We start from the raw sequence: 19,297 nt of genomic DNA, 5'->3' as shown, positions 1-19,297 counted from the left end.
TTGCTGAGTTTTTTCTCTATAAAAGTGTCATTGGAGTTTTTCAAAGACAGTCTCATTCCTGTAATTTAAAAAATCGTCATGCAAACACGCAACCAATCACACCAACACAGTTGAATGAGTGGATCAGTAGTTTGTGCCATAGTTATTATGTATGGATAAAATGATTGCACCACAGCTGCTTCTGTGATGTCACACGTGCAGTGTGAATGCTCTAACCTGTTAAAATCAGAGCTAAAAATATTAGTGCTGCAAACGCATAGCTCACGTATGCATTGTGTGAAACCAGACTTAGCATTTATGTGCCTGAAACCGCTGAATATAGCATCTATTAACATGTATATCTATGGTCTGAGGTGGTGCGAAAGAGTGAAGGTGGGGACTAATTCGCATTTTCATTTATATGGCCTAAACTGTGTGATTGAGTAGAGGCGGGGACTAATTTGCATATTCATAGATCTGCCTATACTAAATTAAGAGTTTGGTTCCAAAACGCAATAAACGCCATTTTTGAAAAAAATTTGTTACTGCCAAAATCAGTATTGTATCAGGTCAGTATTTAAAAATTAATTCTTAATTTTATGCAAAATCCAATATCCGCTATGTTATTCTGTCATCTTTTTTCCCAAAACGCGATGAACGCCAGTCCTCCTTCTCTGCAGAATGCTAAATCCGGTCATCAAATCACAGTGCACCATTCCACCCATTGTAAACAACATTGGTGGTGCGTTGAATATACACGGAATCCTAGTTTTCCTCATCTACTTTGTACATTGATATCAACAAACAAACAAAAACAAAATAATACTATTGATAAACCTGTGGTGGTTTTCTCTGACGAGGAAGAAATGTAAGCTATCAAAATTGAATAATTAACGCGAAAGGCACTCGGGCAAAGGAAACATGCCGGATATTGCTTGTTCTTACACGACAGGATGAAGCTTCTGTTATGCTAACACATTGACCCCAGGGGATCTTATGAAAAACGTTCCATTATTTAACTTGAATTCAACGAAAATCGAGCAGGGCCAAAACATTTTACCGCTGATCGCTGTTAAAAAAGTTCAGCGAAGACGTCCCAATGATGACAACTGCAATGACAGTGTTATTAATATGACAAAGTAAGTGTTTTGATTAATGCCATTAATGTTTATTTATTATTTAATCAGTGTATACCACTAGTCAAATAAATGAATATAACATGGCAAAGATGAATGCACATTTATATATTGATTCAATAGATTTATATCAGTTTTTATAGTAAATCTTTGAAAATCAAATTATGGATTTGAATTTTTATTGTTATAATATAACCTAAAGATGCTATGTGAAAGTTTGTAACAGAAAATTGTGGTTTTCATCTTGTCACTTTCTTGGTATAGAAAACACGTTTTTGCCGAAATTAGTCAAAATGGATTTATTGCGTTTTGGAGCCAAACTCTTCAAATAATCTTTAATAGAAACAAAAAGGTTCTGAGGATTTTAAGGGTTCATTATGAAACCATATAGCCTGACAAAGACTTAAAACTTCATGAGACAACAAAACGTACTATATTCATTTATATTTCCTCTATTAACCACAATATTGGAATAGTTTGTTTTTCTATAGGTGTTATTTAACCTAAAGCTGCAATCTGTAACGTTTACCTGTCTATCACAATCTCTGTTTAAAACATAAAATTGCAGGTTACTTACAGCGTTATTTTCTTCTCGTGGGCTCAAATGGAATCAAACTAAGGTCAAAATCGTACCAACAGCTCAAATGGTAAATCGTTATTATTAGCTTACTACTGTGGATCGGTATAAAAAGTATGCACTTGTACTCAAAAAATAAATAAATAAATAGTACAGACTGCAATTTAAAAAATTTGTTTAGTTTATATGGTTGGTGTGCAGGGCCGCATTAACACTATAAGGGGCCCCTGGGCTTTACCATTTTGTGTGGCCCTTCGTCCGCCAGAATTGCAGCCTACATTCTAGGGGTGTGCAGCGGAGTCAGTATTTGTATCTGTATTTGTATCTGTAACAGTCTTAAAATTATTTGTATCTGTATTTGTATTCTGATGGAACCGGAAGTGGGCGGGTCTTAAACCGGAAGTTTGTCATATTACATGAAAATGTCATTTTAAACGCATTTTAGCTTTTTATTATAATTATACCTTAAATAACTGTAAACATTTAATAAAAATAATAATACAAAATTTTAATCAAATAGACAATAACTTGATTCTCGTTACTATTATGCATGGAAAGCAAACATCTCATTTTTAAAGCCTCATACAGCTTGTGCCTATGCATCATTCTATTGTAGCATTAAAATAACAAACTTGAAAGCACATTGACAAAACTGTAGGCTACATCACCTTTAAACGTTTATTGTGTCTGTCAGCACAGTTCCATCATGAGACCCATTCTGTCTTAATGAGTGGGATGTTTTCAGAAAAAAATAAGTAGCCTAGATTAATAAATTAATCTAGCGATATAAATATACTAATTAAACATCTAAAATGATCGTTATTTGTAAGTTGTCTGAGAGTGAAATATAACCTAATACTACTCATACATCCACATGTCTGACATCTTGGTTTCGGTTTAAAAACATGCAGGAATTTGAAAATAAAATGCAGGACTTGCTTGATGTTTACAGAGATATTAAGGGAGATAAAGTTCGGGAACTGATTTATGTAAAAAAGTTATTAAGATCAACAAGACTCACGCTGACTTATAGATCCGAAACGCAAAAACACCTGTTTGACAAGAATTTACAAAAGCATATTAAGCATTACAACAAACTTGCTGAGCTCATTATTATCTATGTCCACACAGCGTTTGTGCCAACATATCGAATTGTTTAATAAAAAAACTCTCTCATTAATCTTCACCTAAATAAATAAATAATCAGATATTCGTTTACAATATCTTCACCTAAATAAATAAATAATCAGATATTCGTTTACAATTACAGTATTCTCTATTATTTAAAAATCAGTTTTGACTTAGTTCAAAACAAGCAACATGATTTTAAACAATAAGGTAATTAGAAAGATTTAATCCAATGTTATCTGGATGTTATCTGATTAAACTATTTGTGGCTTGTGTTTTATTCCCCTGCGCATTTAGGCATTTTGCACCCATGTTCTGTACCTTATTGATTCTGACTTCATTTTGTTTTTATTTTTTATTAAATGTAAAGGTAAATTCTGATGTAATTTAAGTTCTGTAAGTTATGGATTGCTTTCCGTTGTGTCGATGTTGCGCTGTTGCATGCTGTCACATTAAATTTAGCCGAACGTGCTAGGTGCTCTGCGTGATCGTATTTAGGGGTTTATCAAACTAAACATCAACAAACTGATTTTTTCGGCAAGTATAAGTTTTAAAATGTTTTTAAAAAGGTTGCTTAACTTGTCAAAGGTTGAGCTACAAAACAGGTAAGCAGTTTTTTTTTGTTTTGGTGATGACACCAAAAACATCTCTACTGAATCTGACACAATTGTCTCTCCGGGTTGGTCTCTCTTGTGATTTAATATTATGGTCGGTGTTAACTTTCAAATGATAGAAAAGAGATTCCTGAAACAAATGTTATAAGAGTCGTCAGGTGTTTCAAGTTAATACAGAGATGATCAAAGCAATCAGATATTTCTGTGCAAAATAATAAAGCATATATAGTGTCTATAAAATCATTAATTTCAGTGTTTTTTGGTTATAAATGAACCGTTTAAGGAATTGTATATAAAGCTTGTTTTTTTATAATTTACAGTAACAAATTATATGTAATTTCTCGTCTTTTATTTCCCTGCCCGCTAAATCTCAAAATGAAATAAGATCGCTGAACTTATAGGCTTCCGAGACAGAATCTAATTTGTTATTTATTAGATTTAGTTATCAAAAATGTTTTGTGTAATATCTTTGTGTGCTGTTCTGTACATATTGGCTTTAAAATGTTATGAGAAGTCATTTAATGAATGTTTATATACACGTTGTCTTTCATTTTAAGATAAAAACGGGTCCTCAGTTTCGTCTTTGTTCATCACTTGAAAGGCACTTGTGGTCACTTTATCAGAAAGCTGTCTTTGTGTTGCCTTCAGAAATGCAATAATGGATATTTCAGACAGAAATTTTAAAAAGCTCACTAATGATTGAAGGGTAGCCTATAGTAAGTGAGAGATTTTCTTGCGCAGGAACTGCATTCACGCACGGACATTCAAAGCAAAGCGATTAAGCATAATTTTAAAGGGAGTATCAACTTTTTATAAAATGCGGTTGTTATTTTTTTTCCGGCATCTCGGGGCCCTTCCCAGCCCGAGGCCCTGGGCTTAAGCCCAGGTAAGCCCATGCATTAATGCGGCCCTGTTGGTGTGAACCTGTAAAGACCTTCACACAAATGAGCAAACCTGAATGTCAATTCAAATGTTATGGACACTCAGGTCAGTATTCCTCTCAAACTCTTAACTAAACATTCAAATTCCCTGCCCGAGTTGTAGGACAGAAGCGTTTTGAGGTCAAATCTCTGTACTTTGATTTGAAAGTCTTACCTCTCCTTTGATTCTCTCAAGCTCAGCTTGTAGCATTTCGATTTCTTGCTTCAGACGTTCGATTTGGAGGTCCCTGTGAGGAAATAAAGCGTGTGAACAGTACACCTATTCGTAAATATAACTTTAACACGACATGCCATTCAATTTAATTATTTGCAACACAAACAATATATTGTATTTTAATGTTTTCCTACCGATCATCGAATCCATTATTTGGTGGTCCAAATGCCTGATCAAATATGTCCACCTTAAAAATATTAATATAGCACATAAAAAAAGTGTGAGACCTATGATATATGCAAAAGAGATGTCTATGTGAAGCTCTTTTAAGTATTTTAATAATTAGTACCGATTGCTGAGAGGACATTACGGGTATCGTCTCGCTGACATCTATTAAAGTCTCATCGTCCTCCTGTTCCTCTGGTTCATCTTCATCTGGGATGACAACCATAGGTTTCACGTGCTCTGCTAGAGCGGACGCCCGCAGGAAATTCGGTGGAGACTTAAAAAAATAATTAAAAAAACAAGTCAAGTGAAGACTCCTAACCAGTATGCTTATAAGGATTTAATATCAAGACATGAAGTCAAATGGGTTTCCTTACATCGGGCAGTCTTGGGATCTGGATAAGTCTCTTGAAGTACATCATGTCTCGTGCTTTGTTCAGGAAAGTTTTGAGGCTAGAAAACGAATTACGTTTCATCTCAAGTCTTCAGTAACATACAGCCAGTGGTTTACAATGTGCGAAATACAGAACAACTATTATCAGAACAAAATAAAAACTAACGTGTAAAATCATGAATTTACCTGTTAAATTGTTCATGAAAGCGATCGCGGTGTCCCTGTAGTGTGTCTGCTGGTAAACCTGCCATTAGAAAAACATTACAAACATCACACAACCTATACAGCTGATATATTCAATTGCACATATTATGCCCATTTTTACGAGATGTAATATAAGTCTCAGGTGTGCCTAGAATGTGTCTTTGAAGTTTCAGCTTAAAATATCTCACAGATCATTAATTATAGCATGTCCAAAATGCCCCTATTATGGCAGGGTCAAAAATTGTGTTTTTTGCATCGGTATCATTAAATGCAAATGAGCTACTGCTCCTTACTCCCTTACTAACAGAGCGCTTTCGGTTAAAATAGATCTGATTCCTGTGAATAGTTCGAGACAATAGTATCTTTAATCAGATTAGCGTTTCAATGTGCTAACAAACTCATTTATTAAAGCTTTTGGGTAAAATTTACCAGTCAGTCAGTGGCTATGGGTGGGGCTTTGTTGGTGTGACATTACTTTAACAAGAGAATCAAAATGGCATTTCTAATGAGAGTTTTGATTTAATAGGGATTAAAAAAGAAGCAGTGGGTGGATTTTTTTCATAGTAGGGTGGTTGTGTTCACATAATGCCAACACACATTTATGGTCCAAAATTTTGCGTAATATGTGCCCTTTAACAAACTGATCCAGAAGTAAAGATGATTCAATGTAAGCATTTGAATCAATTCAAACTGTATGCATTAGCTAACACGCAAATGTTGAAATTAACTTGACTAATGTTAACAAATACAACCTCATATTAAAGTGTTACCAACTGGAGACATTCAAAACCTGAATATAATCTGTTTAATAAGCATTATCAGTGGTGTCGTGATAGATCAAACACTGAAAGACTTACAGGCGTGTAGTTTGAAGAGCAGTTTGACAGTATAGTGATATAGATGACTGCAGTCCTGGATGACCTGGATTAGAGGAGCTAGTTTACACTGTCCTGACGTCAGTGTGGAGATGGCAATGGACATATTGAGCTGGCGAAGCACTAAAAATGAAGGACAGGAAATAAAATGACGTTCAAAATACACAGGTTTTTCCAACATCAAACAAACACAAGATAGAGCTTATCCATGAGATGCAGACTCAGCCAACAAGACCTTAATTCATTCATTATTAACTGCACAGTACTTTCAAGTCTGTTTACGACATTACAGTTTCATATCACTTCACCAAGTTATCTCAAACAGCTACTATAGCACAATAAGCAGAAAAGGATTGGCAAAATAAAGCAAAATGAAAAACCAATATCTTCCACACTTTCTCATTCACACATATGACAAGCACATATCAACGTACAGACACACACCTGGGCCAATGACAAAACAAGCTCCAAGACATTTTTAAATAATCTAAAAATCGTTTAAAAATGGATGTAATGTATATTTTTTGTCAGAAACCATGTGTTTTTAAACATTTAGTTTATTAAACAACATTTTGGTATATTTTAATGATTTCTTTACAATATATTTGAAATCCACATTAAAACAAATGTCAGGGGGTATAAACAATCATTGTCTATTTGCCAGATAAGTTTTAATGCACTCCCTGTCACGGTGAAATGTGACGCTCCTTACCATGTTTGAAAGATTCGGACACAATGCAATGCTAATAGGAGTTAACTTACAGGCTGTGAGTCCGAAGCGGTAGGAATTATGATAATGTCGGTCTTTATTAAATCCCCAATCCTAGGAAGTAAACTGTTGCTCTGGTGCCAATTTTTAAGACATATGACAAGTTAGGTGTGCGGTTATCAGAAATGAATGCACACCCACGGAACATTTCTCAGCCAATCAGAAAACAGCATTCAACAGACCCGTGGTATAATCTAAATTAATTATTATCCTTTTTAAATTATTTTTTTATTTTTTATTTCTTAGGGGCATTCATACAGTAGCAGTTGCACCCTTTGACTTTCTGGTTGGACCACTTGACCTCTGCAATGAATTTATATTTAACATACATCAACTTGGATGCTGGTACAAGCTTTTGCCTGTGATATCAAATTCATAAATACACTTTTTAAATAAAATTAATATGTGTTTAAAAAATATATTTTTTCTTCTAATTTTAGATTGGTTGTACCACCCCACACAGAAAGTGTACCAGGCTAGACATTACATTAAATAGCTATTTTATCAGTATTTGGGAGAAACAAACCTTTCATTTAGCCATAAAAGACCAGGATGTAATATCATGTTTACGGTTTATACCTGTACTTTCTAACTTCTTAATAAAAGTTTTCACTTATCCTGTAAAATCCCAACAACTACCAATATTTGTGAAATGTGTTAATAGCAAAGATTTCAAACATAAAATAAAAAGTATCTTATTTAGAATTTTTAAGAATTTAAATTGTAACATTTTAACAGTTGTCTTAAACTGCTTATTTGTACGAACAATTGCCCCGCCTGACATTTTACAAGTTTGCGATACCAAAACAAAAACAAGTATTTGTTTTTAAATATACTATAAATGTATTTAAACTAAATAGGTTTTATAGAATAAAGGATACGTCATAAACGTATCAAGTTATGTTTATAGGACATAATACCCCTGGACACAAAAATAATGCATGTCATGTCACTGACCCACATGCTGACATTAACTCTTTCACCTCCATTGACGAGTTTTCTCGTCAATTAAGAGAAAACGCTTCCCTGTCAATAGTCCCTTTCACACATACAGTCTTTACTGGTAATTTACTGGTAAATTGCAGTTAACAGATCATGTGTGAACAGAACCTTTCCGGTAAATCAGTGCTCCCAATTTACCAGTAAGACAGGTTGTAAGATTACCAGTAATTTACCGGTAAGCGCTATGTGTGAACGAAAATTATAGGATTACCGGAATTTAGAACGGACGACGTCAGACCGTGCTGACAGCTTCGGGCCAATCATAGCGTTTTAATACTGATGACGCGTTTACCCCCGCACTGTTTACGGACGTTTCCACACACATGCTGCTTGAAAGTTGAGCACATCTGAAGTTTACGTCCACATTTCTTAACCAAAGTTGTTTAAAACAGCTTACCGCCGAATTGCCGACGTCCTTAGCACGCCCTCTGTGAAGCCTAACGTGCAAACAGTAGTGTTATTAAAAACGCATTTTCGGTTTGATGTCGTCTCATTCAATGTTGTTTGGTCATGAGCAACTTCACAACTGTTTACCACAGACGTGAAAACAGCAAAATACGGACCGTGGATATGAACGACGTGGATTGTTTACAAATACAACAATGAGCTCGCCGCGTGCTACAGGTACTTCCGCTTTCTCAACGAATTTACCGGTATTTTGATACTGATGTGTGAATGATGTCTTACTGGTAAAATAACGGAACGCCACTGCGTGTGTGAACAGCACATTTTTGTATTTACTGGTAAATTCATTCTGGTAAATTCATGGTCATTTGCTATTGACGAGTATTTTCGGCAATCCATAATACCGCTTTTATCCACCAGGTGGTGCTCTTCCACAACATGAAACCCGGAAGTATCGTCCTAGGGCAAGCAGCTGCATGTCCGTGTATGTTTTGAGGATCGCTCTAAATCTGATCTCTAACAAAAGTCCTTCAGAAAAATGGAATTATCTCTGCTCTTTGCTCAAAATGTGGTCTTATTGAAGAAACCTACCCACCTTATTTGAGGAGATAAAAAGAACTAATGAAGGTAGGATGAAACATTGTTTTTTTGTTTGAAAGCAGAGAGTTTATTATTTCATTTGTATGTTTATATATAAACATATGTTTTTAAATTTAAAGAAGAACATTTTCTGGAATGGCATTAAACTTTTGTGAAAATCATGAAAATGCTGACTCTGACAGGCAACTTTTTTTTTAAACGCTGGCGGCGAAAGAGTTAATTATCCAACACTGCAAGTCCACATTATCAGTTTTAAAACAACACTTTAAAAGTATTGTCAGTAGGCATTTTTAAACTAGAAATTTTTGCTTGGCCTCTTTCAGGAAGATAGGAGATGAGGATGAAGTAAGGACTAAAACCCTGGTTCTGTATAAGCAGAATAACTGACTCTGGACCAGTCAATTATTGATAAGCTGAAACAGGCACTTTACCGTGCATTAGCACTTCAGAGTGCTCAATCTTTTTCTATTGATTATTACTCATATAGTGTATTAAAAAAATATAAACAACTGAAGATCCAGTGTGTAGAATATTAATATAATAATGTTATATATAATAAAAGCTGAAGGATACGCACCTGCTTCTGCTAATCGAAGTTCTGTGTCCATATAATCAAACACCTCAACCGTGAGCTGAAACCTGCATGAACAAAGACACAAGTTTAAACATTAATGTCTGAATAATAAATTCCTGGTAGATAATGAATGTTTTTTTGTACATTTACAGGTTTAAAGGGATAGTTTACCCAAAAATAAAACTTCTGTCTGCATTTACTCACCCTCATGTTGTTACAAACCTGTACACATTTCTTTGTTTAGATGAACACAAAGGAAGATATTTTGAGGAATGTTTGTAACCAAACCGTTCATGAATGGGGCTCATGTTCGGTTTTGTTACAAACATTCCTCAAAATATCTTCCTTTGTAATAATCAGATCTATTTTTACTGAAAGCATTCATTGTCTATTCTAAAAAGAAGATGAGGAGCTGTAGCTCATTTTCATTTAAAAGGTATAAACACAAAAACAAAAAATTTTTGCTCCCACCCAAACAGGGGCATTTCGGACATGATATGTGGGGTATTTTAAGCTGAAACGTCACAGAGACATTCTAGACACACCTGAGATTTATATTACATCTTGTAAAAATGGGCATAATAGGTGCCCTTAAAACTGTTAACTGTTATCCTGCTAAAACACATTACGGATGCACTTTCGGGATGCCAGCCTTTAATGCAACACATCCATAATTGTGATAACTTACATAGTCACTTTGCTAGGACACCTGTTTTCATACACTGAAGTTTTAAATAAAATAATTGGTTTGTAAATGTTGTGTGTCTTTGGGATTTTTTATCTACTGCTTCTGAAATCTGAGACTGGAGAGATAAACAGAGTAAATGAGATGTAACATACACATTATTGATGTCTGTTCCTGCCGTTCGCTCCAGGAGTTCATCTGATGCCTCTAGGCTGCCTGGGATTTCAGTGTGCTGCAAAGTAAACACATTGTAATTTGATATCATGTTTTGTTTTAATATGAAAGTAAACACACCCTGTTCTTCCCTGCATGATCTTAAATCTAGCATTAGCATTCACATTTTAAATTGCATTATTAAATACATGGGGACCTACTAGACAGCAATATATACTGTAGACTTTTGTAAAACTTTATCAAGTGCATTGTATATATTTTTTAACAATTTACGGCTGAATCAATTATAACCAATAGTGTAATAACTGGCAATGGAGGTGGGGCAGGTGCAGCACTGGGGCGGGGCTACCTGCAGTCAGATGAGCCTTCAGACGTAATAAATGCATTGTGCTTGTTGGTCACTTTTATAAAAGACATACGTGATTAGTTGCGTTTGCTTTGATGTGCCCTTGATTTTCCGGTTGTTTGTGGGACAAGTGAATATAAAAAAAGATGAATATCTACTTCAGGTGAAGTAATGCCACAAACGGTTTGTGAGGGAACTGAATTATTGTGAACTTTTAAGTAAACATCCACACATATTTATACACATTTAACTTATTTTCAACATTACCATACACGAAAGAATCAAATCGCCAAATTGGTTGCACTACCCAGCCCTAGACACTAGACATAGGATGTCATATAGACATTTTATTAAGTAGGGGTGCGCCGCGCGGGGCAAAAACTAACGCAGGGTTAATTGTAACATGGACTGTTTAAATTGTTGCACAAGGTTAAGCATTTTGGTTTTCCAGTATTTTTTAAATGTATAATGCTTTCAGAGAGTTATTGATGAACTGTGGTGGCATGTAAGTAAATTTTTTCATCATATGGTTTTTTTTGGTTTCTAAGTTGGGTGTGTAAGATACCAAATGCAATGCTATGTCATATTAATCAGTGTCTTGTTGACTAAAACATAGCATCATTTTGAAATATGTCTGCAGCTCTTAGCAACGTTTCTGGTGGGCTTGAATATATTTTGACCCAGCGGGGTTAATTTTAACGCTGTTACACAACTAACCCCTCAGCACTTACGATATGAAAACCACTAACCTTAGCGTAATTCTTGCCATTGTTTTAAATAGGCTACACACAAATGATTGCTGGCTGCCAACAAAATAAATGTGACTGTCTTATCAAAAATAGTGTGTCAAATTTATTTTTGTTCATATCTTTTATATTGTTTGAATCAGGTCAGGTCAAAGATTGAAATCATAATGAAATGAATATCTAAAATCAGACTTTGATGCTCATTAACTCTTTGAAACTGTAGTATGGTTATTACAGACTGGGTCACACATAAAAAAAGTATAACAATAATAATAATATATAAAAATAATTATTTTGTCATAATTACGCTGCTTTTTCTCACATATTTAGACATTTATATTCATACATCATGCATTTATAATTGAACTATTGTTAGAAAAGGGCTGGATGAATGAATACAGTGTGGATACCTGTCTATTATAGACAGATATATAAACAATATCCACTATATACAAGTATATAGACAAAATAGTATTGAAATATTTGCCCGCAAACTTAATTTTTAGCAAGTTTTAGAACTAACCCCCTGCCTGTTATAAATTAACCCCACCTATGGGGGTAAGTTGTAACGTTTGCACTTCTGTCACGTTTGGTGTAATTGTCTAAGAATGGTAAGTACTAGAAACAAACTTCAAATGCTTATTGTAGCAGAGATGTGTGTGTTACTAGTGTAAAAATATAATTAATCAAACTCAAATATTTTTTGAATGATTGAGCCAAAACCAAAAAGCGTTAGGTTGTGCCCCGGTCTCCCCTACTACAGATACTGAAAATGCACAGTAAGTTTTTCCATAGGAAATTGTTATCTATGATTAAGTTTCATCTGTTTTATATACAGAAACACATTAAAATACATTAAAATACTCAACATCAGAGATTTAATGATTTACCTTAGTGTGAAACTCCATTTTGGTACAGAGAAGCTTGCAATGTAATGAAACCAGCTGTCCATAGCCATGTCTGTCTCGTATGTTATTCTAAAGATAAAAATGCATCAAATAAAAAATATATAAGGATAATGGGACTTGCATAACAAAAAATATGTGTGTAAATAAACTTCGACTTACCCAGAGTAACCCTGTTTCGGCGATGTTACTGTAGTGTCTCATGCAGTCTTGTAAGCACTGAGGAGAAAAAATTAAATGATGAACAACATTGTTTGCTCCAAACCACACATTCAGGACTGTATATGGTATAATTTATTAAAGGGCACCTTTTACGCCATTTTTACAAGATGTAATATGTCTCAGGTGTGCCCAGAATATATCTGTGAAGTTTCAGCTCAAAATACCCCACAGGTTATTTATTATAGCATATCCAAAATGCCCCTATTTGGGTGGGAGCAAAAACACAGTTTTCGTCTCTGTACCTTTAAATGCAAATAAACTACAGCTCCTCACTCCCATACCAACAGACAGTTTTTGCACCTTTTTGTTGAAATAAATAGATCTGATTACTCTGAATACAGTCTGAGACAATAATATCTCACTATTGATATATGGCAGACAGCGTACAACTCGCTGAGGGCGGAAATTATGGTAATGAAAACATTACCTTAATGAAAAGTGGATTTTGCATAATATGTGCCCTTTAAAGTAGGGACAGTCCCTAAAAACATTCACTAGGTTCACCAAATATGAAGAAATACAGGCATAGGTGGTTAACATATTTTTATAAAAGAGTAAATCACTGTATTTCAATTCTGCTCTGAGTTTTTTTATATGAAATTAAATTATATAAATATATTTTTAAAATTTGAGGCGGTTCAGAAGTCAGAAATAAATGAAGTGTAGCATTAATACTTATTTTTCTATTATGAACTTCAAAGGAAAACACCTCAACATTGAGCAAGAGGTACATTAAGATGCTGGTCTAATAAATTTGCTAAGCAGTGTAGATATCTATGAATCAATCTGTCCTGAGCAAAAAGTGAAATTAGTTTATTATTGTATCTATTAACCATAACCCTGCCCTTTAATGGCATGTAAAGAACTGGTTTAAAGCACAATGGCTTGTAAGTGAACTATGGTTTGATTTGAATGGGTGGGTGAATCAGTTTTCAGTGGAGATAATCTCAGTGACTGGTTACCTCTTTTGTCTGCCACGTCACTGAAAATTGTATCTCTAGTCTAGCCAGGAAGACTAACATTTTTTTATCCTCTTTCACTGTCATAATACCAGAACTTCACCCACTAATGCATGCCTGCTGTTCAACGCAGAGTCAAACAAAACTATGAGGAACAACCTTGGTGCTAGAATTGAATTGCCTCGAATTGAAAAACTGACCAGGTGACACAAAGTGAAACCAAACTATTTTATCTGTATACAAGAGATCACAGCTCAGATGCAAAAGCCTGTAAAACACCAATTTCGTCTAAAATGAAATCTGCTTAATCACAGTCTCAGGCTATTCAGAAATAACACTTTTTAAGAAGAATACGTTTTTCAGCAAAGTCCTCTAAGTGCATGGAAGAAAATGGACTCACATTTAAGCTTGGGTCCCTTGTGAGTTCTTGAACCTGAATACAACCCATATTTGGCAGTGACATGGATCACATATGTGCTTCATTTTCATCATTTGCAATGTTTCTAGTTGCATCTTTAGTGATTTTGCAACTGTATTGAATTTTTGCCAAAAAAAGCTTGCATGCACTTAGAGGGTTTTGCAGCGAAAGTCAAGTTTGTTAAATACCAATGAAATGAATAAAGTGACATCTATGGAAATAAGGCATTTCAAATTACTGAATGTTAGACGCACTTAGAGGGTTTTGCATCTGAACTCTTCACATATCACATATGAAGGGTTTGATGAAGGACAGAAGTAAAACAGAAAATGCATTAGATCAAAGTATTGGATATTGAAACATAAGCATGCTTACATTGCGATGCCCGTCGCGCAGGATTTTGTGTAATACGTGGCCGAACTTCCAGCTGACGATGGCATTACTGGACAAGGGCAAACCGATGGCGTATGACCAGAAAGTGTGAGCCCCCTTCTCTCTGTGTGTCCCCAAAATAATTCCTGAACAAGTCGCTAAAGGAAATACTTTACACACAATTGATTATCACAATATATATTCCATCAAATGCTCTCTTTTTATGTATTTTTACTAGTGCTAGGCAAAGATCAATCCCATACAAAACAAAAGTAATTTCCTACATACCATATGTGTGTGTACTGTGTGTAATTATTATGTATATTCAACCACAACATTTTTTGTTAATATATGACTTTTATTTATTTATATATCATATAGAATATATAAAAATATAAATAAATATACATATACACATGTAAATTTTTCTTAAATACATCCATGAATGTGTATGTATTTATATACAGTTTACATAATAATTACACACAGCACACTTATATAATATGCAAAAAATCACTTTTATTTTGTATGCGATTAATCTTTGCCCAGCACTAACAATTAGTCAAAAATTGAGACATTAAAGGTTTTTTAATCACTTTGCTTGTTAAGATGGCAAACAGATTAATTTTGACTATTTTATATCATCCAGACATGCAATAGTATTGCTAATACTATTATTAGTAATGTATTTTTAAAAATAAAGCTGCTACAAAAGGTTCTTCACATGCAGTGATGAAATAATATTCATTAACATAATTTATTCATTAGTCAATATTTTTGTAATGTGTCATGGTTTTATTTAGACCTCAAGTCTTTATTGCAAACAGGTTCTACCAGTTTCTTTTTAAACCACTTACCAACAGTTTAGATGAGTCTACCTGATTGAGTAAAAGAAAGTAAATAAACCTGAATGTGTCCTTGTTAAAGCATTAAGGATACTGCGTGCATGTTTCTCCTTCAGTGGGCTTTCTGTTGAATTGATGGCCTTACTGATACTGCTGAGCTATGGAGAGAAGCACAAGAAACAAACAGAAATACTGGGTCAGTACACAACTGTACACAAGACTGTAACATCATTGTACTGCCGGTGACTCAAAGCTAAGATATTTTAATTATTTCTTAAAGATTTGTAGTGTGCATCACTTTCCTGTTAGTGATGGTTTTTGCCCAAGGTCTCTTGTCCCAACACAAATTATATGTCCGGTTATTCTTAATCCAGGGTTGGGTCAAAAAGGGGCAACACAATTGCTGGGATAAATTCTTTTTTTTTATTGTTTATTTGACCCAACCGTGGGGTAAAACAACCCCCAATAATGTTAATTACAACCCAATGGTTTGGGTTTAGATATTTTTGACCTAACACTGGGTTGAAAATAACCTAGCATTTTTTAGAGCGTAAGATCAATAAGCCACAGGAGGAAAGTTTTCGGGGAAGACAACATACTTTGAAGAAAATCTGTCAATTAAAATGCACATTCCACAACCAATAATACCCAACAAATGGAGTATTTATATTATTTTGTGTGCACATTTATGATTAAGAAACCACATTATAATGTGACATTTCTTCATTATTGTAAAATTTTTAAAACACTTTACCAGAGATTTGCATGGGTATTTTAACCAAATATTGACATCTGAGATATCAGAATGATTAAAACCTTTGAGTAAAAACTTTATTTTTAATAATAAGGTTGACAATTGCATGGGATTTCCCATAGAGCTTTTTTTCAAAGCAGCTTTACACACAAAGGAAAAAACTGACATGAGACGGTCTAGCCTTCGGAGGATCCATAATTTGTGTCAGCTGCTGTACACGCCCACTTCGCCTGTCAGCAGGACACAGCAAGACATTTCTGACTTTTTAAAATAAATATGTAATCAGAAAAAAATTAATTTGAAGAGTTTGGTTCAAAACGCGATAAACGCCATTTTTTGTTTTTAAATTAGTTACCACCAAAATCAGTATTGTATCTGGTCAGTATTAAAAATATTTTCCTAATTTTACGCAAAATCCAATATCTGCTGTGTTATTCTGTCATGTTTTCTCTCTTTTTTCCCAATACATAATAAATACCACTCCTTTTTTTGCAGAATGCAATAAATCCGCTCAACAAATCACAACGCACCATTCCACGCATTGTAAACAATAATGAGGGCGCATTGAATACACAGAATCCTAGTTTTCCTCATCTTGTACTCAACAAACAAACAAAAACCTTAAAGCAACACTATGTAGTTTTTTTTACCTTTAAATAATGTCTCTAAAATGATTTCAGTGATAGAACAACTCTTAACTGGACAAATTGTACTGTTGCTGCAACCTGAGCAGCCTCCTAGCTGCTACAAGCGCACTCTGAAAGTGGCGGTGGAGGGTAGAGCACACAGCCCCGCCCCTCCCCCTGCCTGCAGAAGAGTGTCTGATACCAGGCACTGTTGCGCTTTTCAACCACATGGGGGAGCTGTAAGTCATTTTTACATGGAAACTACATAGTGTTGCTTTAAAGGCATTGCTAAACCTGTGGTGGTTTTCAGTGACAGGAAAGAAACGTAAGACATCAAAATCCTACGCAAGAGGCACTCGGGAAACGGAAAATGCCGATTGCTTGTTCTCCCAACAGCATCAAGCTTCTGTCATGTTAATAGACCCCTTCAAGGTTTGTAAACATTGAATGACTATCAGGTGCACGCGCAGCATGGGGTCAAACTGTTCATACCATCCAGGCTTTATAATTTAATCTAACAGGGCTGAAAAATGATGACTTGCCTCAAATGAAGTGAGCACTACAAACACAAGCCTTTTTGATATTTGCATTGGTCCAGTCTGCACGTTAATTGCTTGCAGCCGCAGATGTTGTATTTTTTTTGTTTTTGAGATTCTGCAGGAATCGCGAAAACTTAACGGAAGACCTGGTGCGATTTTCACAGCCCACGACGTAAGGAGGCATTTTTGACGATACCGAATAATACGCAACTCAATCTGCTGTAATGGCTTTTCTGACCCCGACATGCGCAGTGGGAACCGCCGGTGATGTGAACAGTGAAGGGGTCTACATTGACCCCATTATTCTACGCAAAGCCAACGAAAATCGAGCAGGATCAAAACATTTTACAGCTGATCGCTTTAAAAAAGGTTCAGTGACGACGTCCCAAGTATAACAGCAGCAATGACAGTGTTCTTAATATGACAGAGTAAGTCTTTTGATTAATGCCATTAATGTTTATGGTTTTTTTAATCAGTGTATACCACTAGTCAACTAAATTAATATTACATGGCAAAGATGAATGCACATTTATATTTTGTTTCAATAGATTTATAGCATTTAGCAAAACTTGTCATGGATTTATTGCATATTATTCGTTTTTATAATAAATCTTTGAAAATGAAATTATGGATTAGATTTTTTATGTTTTTATTACCTAAAGATGTTATGTGAAAGTTTGTAACAGAAAATAGTGTTTTTCATCTTGTCACTTTCTTGGTATAGAAAACACATTTTCACCGAAATTAGTCAAAATTGATTTATTGCGTTTTGAAACCAAACTCTTCATTTTTTTTAAGAAAATATGATGCGATGATGTGGATTCAACTAACCAACAGTATATACAATTATTCAACCTTAGAAATATATGCAACATACACATAACATTTATTATAAAACACAACTTAATACTGAAACAGTGACAAGAAAAAACTTTATGTTCAATTCACACTTTTGTTTAATAAAGGTTAAATGTTTATTTTAAACTATCCAGCCATTATATTGAGCTGTTACAGGCGCGCAATGAATCTTGGTATAGCTTAGACTGTGAAGTATTCATTTGTTCCATCCTTAACAGCACAGAGAAATAAGGACACATTTTGATAAGTCCTTCGAATTGGGACGGCCTTACTAGCCTTAAGCTGCTGTGCTGTCTTAGAATACGTCCGATGGTCGCAGCCTTTGAATTGGGACACAGTTTATGACTGTAAAAACATTGCGCCCACACGCCCACACACACACACACACACACACGGCTTAATTTGTCTCCTTTTGTGTGACAATGCTTTTTTCTGATCAGACAACCTTTCTTGACTTCACATTTATCTTGTGCTCTGTTACTTCAAATGTCCAAACAATGTACAGGTACGTACAATACAACACACATCCTGATCTGACATGTATTGATGAACAATGTCGTTCAGCTCCAATAAGACTTCTGAAAGCCTGTTTTCGAGGAACACCAGACTAAAACCCATGAAGCAAACAATTTTTGTCTTCAATGAATCAGACTCAAGCTCATAATTTACTGGTTTATTGTCTCTCTTACTCAGGGCCCAACATAAAAGACTGCCCGGTGGCCCGGTGTGAGAGACACGCTTGAGTCAGTAACCAGTATTGTCACTTGCCTGATCAGGCCAGTGCTTCACCATCAGTAACTAAAATATATTTTCTGCCTGTGGCCGTTTGACTGTATGCATTCTTATGCAGTGTTACCATCAAGGGTCGCAAACATTAACTTGTGAGGAATGTCATGAGGTTTCACGCACAGTTTGCCGTCAGTTTTCAGGTGATGCAGACAAGTCGGGAGCCTTTTTCACTGGAACAAGCAACTACTGTAAACAAAACCTCGAAGCTCATGAGAAACCCGACAGCACATGTGCATGGTGTCTAAAAGGGTTGCAGATAACCCTTCATCTGGTCCACTGAACTTAATGGTGAGAGGCATGAATTAAGAGAATTTTAAGTGCATCAAGAGACATAAACACAGCATATTAATAACACTGTTTTATTAATACTGGTTCATTATCTTCCTCATAAGGAGATTCCTGTCACATGAGTTGTACATTCTGTGCACAGTTAATCCTGATATACCTGAAACTATTTACAGTCATGAGAGTATTGTGAAATT

General features: G+C 35.0%; 1 protein-coding gene across 2 annotated transcripts in view; it reads right to left on the bottom strand.

Annotated features, from left to right (window-relative positions):
- Positions 1-19,297, bottom strand: part of hip1rb (huntingtin interacting protein 1 related b) — a 58,874-nt gene that overhangs the window by 14,855 nt on the left and 24,722 nt on the right. For both annotated transcript variants that reach the window (XM_055200891.2, XM_073860328.1), the window contains 12 exons: positions 15,344-15,407; positions 14,408-14,550; positions 12,596-12,652; positions 12,419-12,505; positions 10,418-10,494; positions 9,581-9,642; positions 6,210-6,350; positions 5,335-5,392; positions 5,132-5,207; positions 4,879-5,031; positions 4,724-4,776; positions 4,530-4,602 (listed from right to left, as the gene is read on the bottom strand). In XM_055200891.2, coding sequence (XP_055056866.1) covers positions 4,530-4,602; positions 4,724-4,776; positions 4,879-5,031; positions 5,132-5,207; positions 5,335-5,392; positions 6,210-6,350; positions 9,581-9,642; positions 10,418-10,494; positions 12,419-12,505; positions 12,596-12,652; positions 14,408-14,550; positions 15,344-15,407 — 1,044 coding nt within the window. The remainder of the gene's footprint in view (positions 1-4,529; positions 4,603-4,723; positions 4,777-4,878; positions 5,032-5,131; positions 5,208-5,334; positions 5,393-6,209; positions 6,351-9,580; positions 9,643-10,417; positions 10,495-12,418; positions 12,506-12,595; positions 12,653-14,407; positions 14,551-15,343; positions 15,408-19,297) is intronic.

The sequence above is a fragment of the Misgurnus anguillicaudatus genome, chromosome 22 (genome assembly GCF_027580225.2).
Source record: "Misgurnus anguillicaudatus chromosome 22, ASM2758022v2, whole genome shotgun sequence".
Taxonomy (NCBI): Eukaryota; Metazoa; Chordata; class Actinopteri; order Cypriniformes; family Cobitidae; genus Misgurnus; species Misgurnus anguillicaudatus.
The sequence above is the reverse complement of the archived record's forward strand: the minus strand, read 5'-3'. Positions and strand labels throughout refer to the sequence as shown.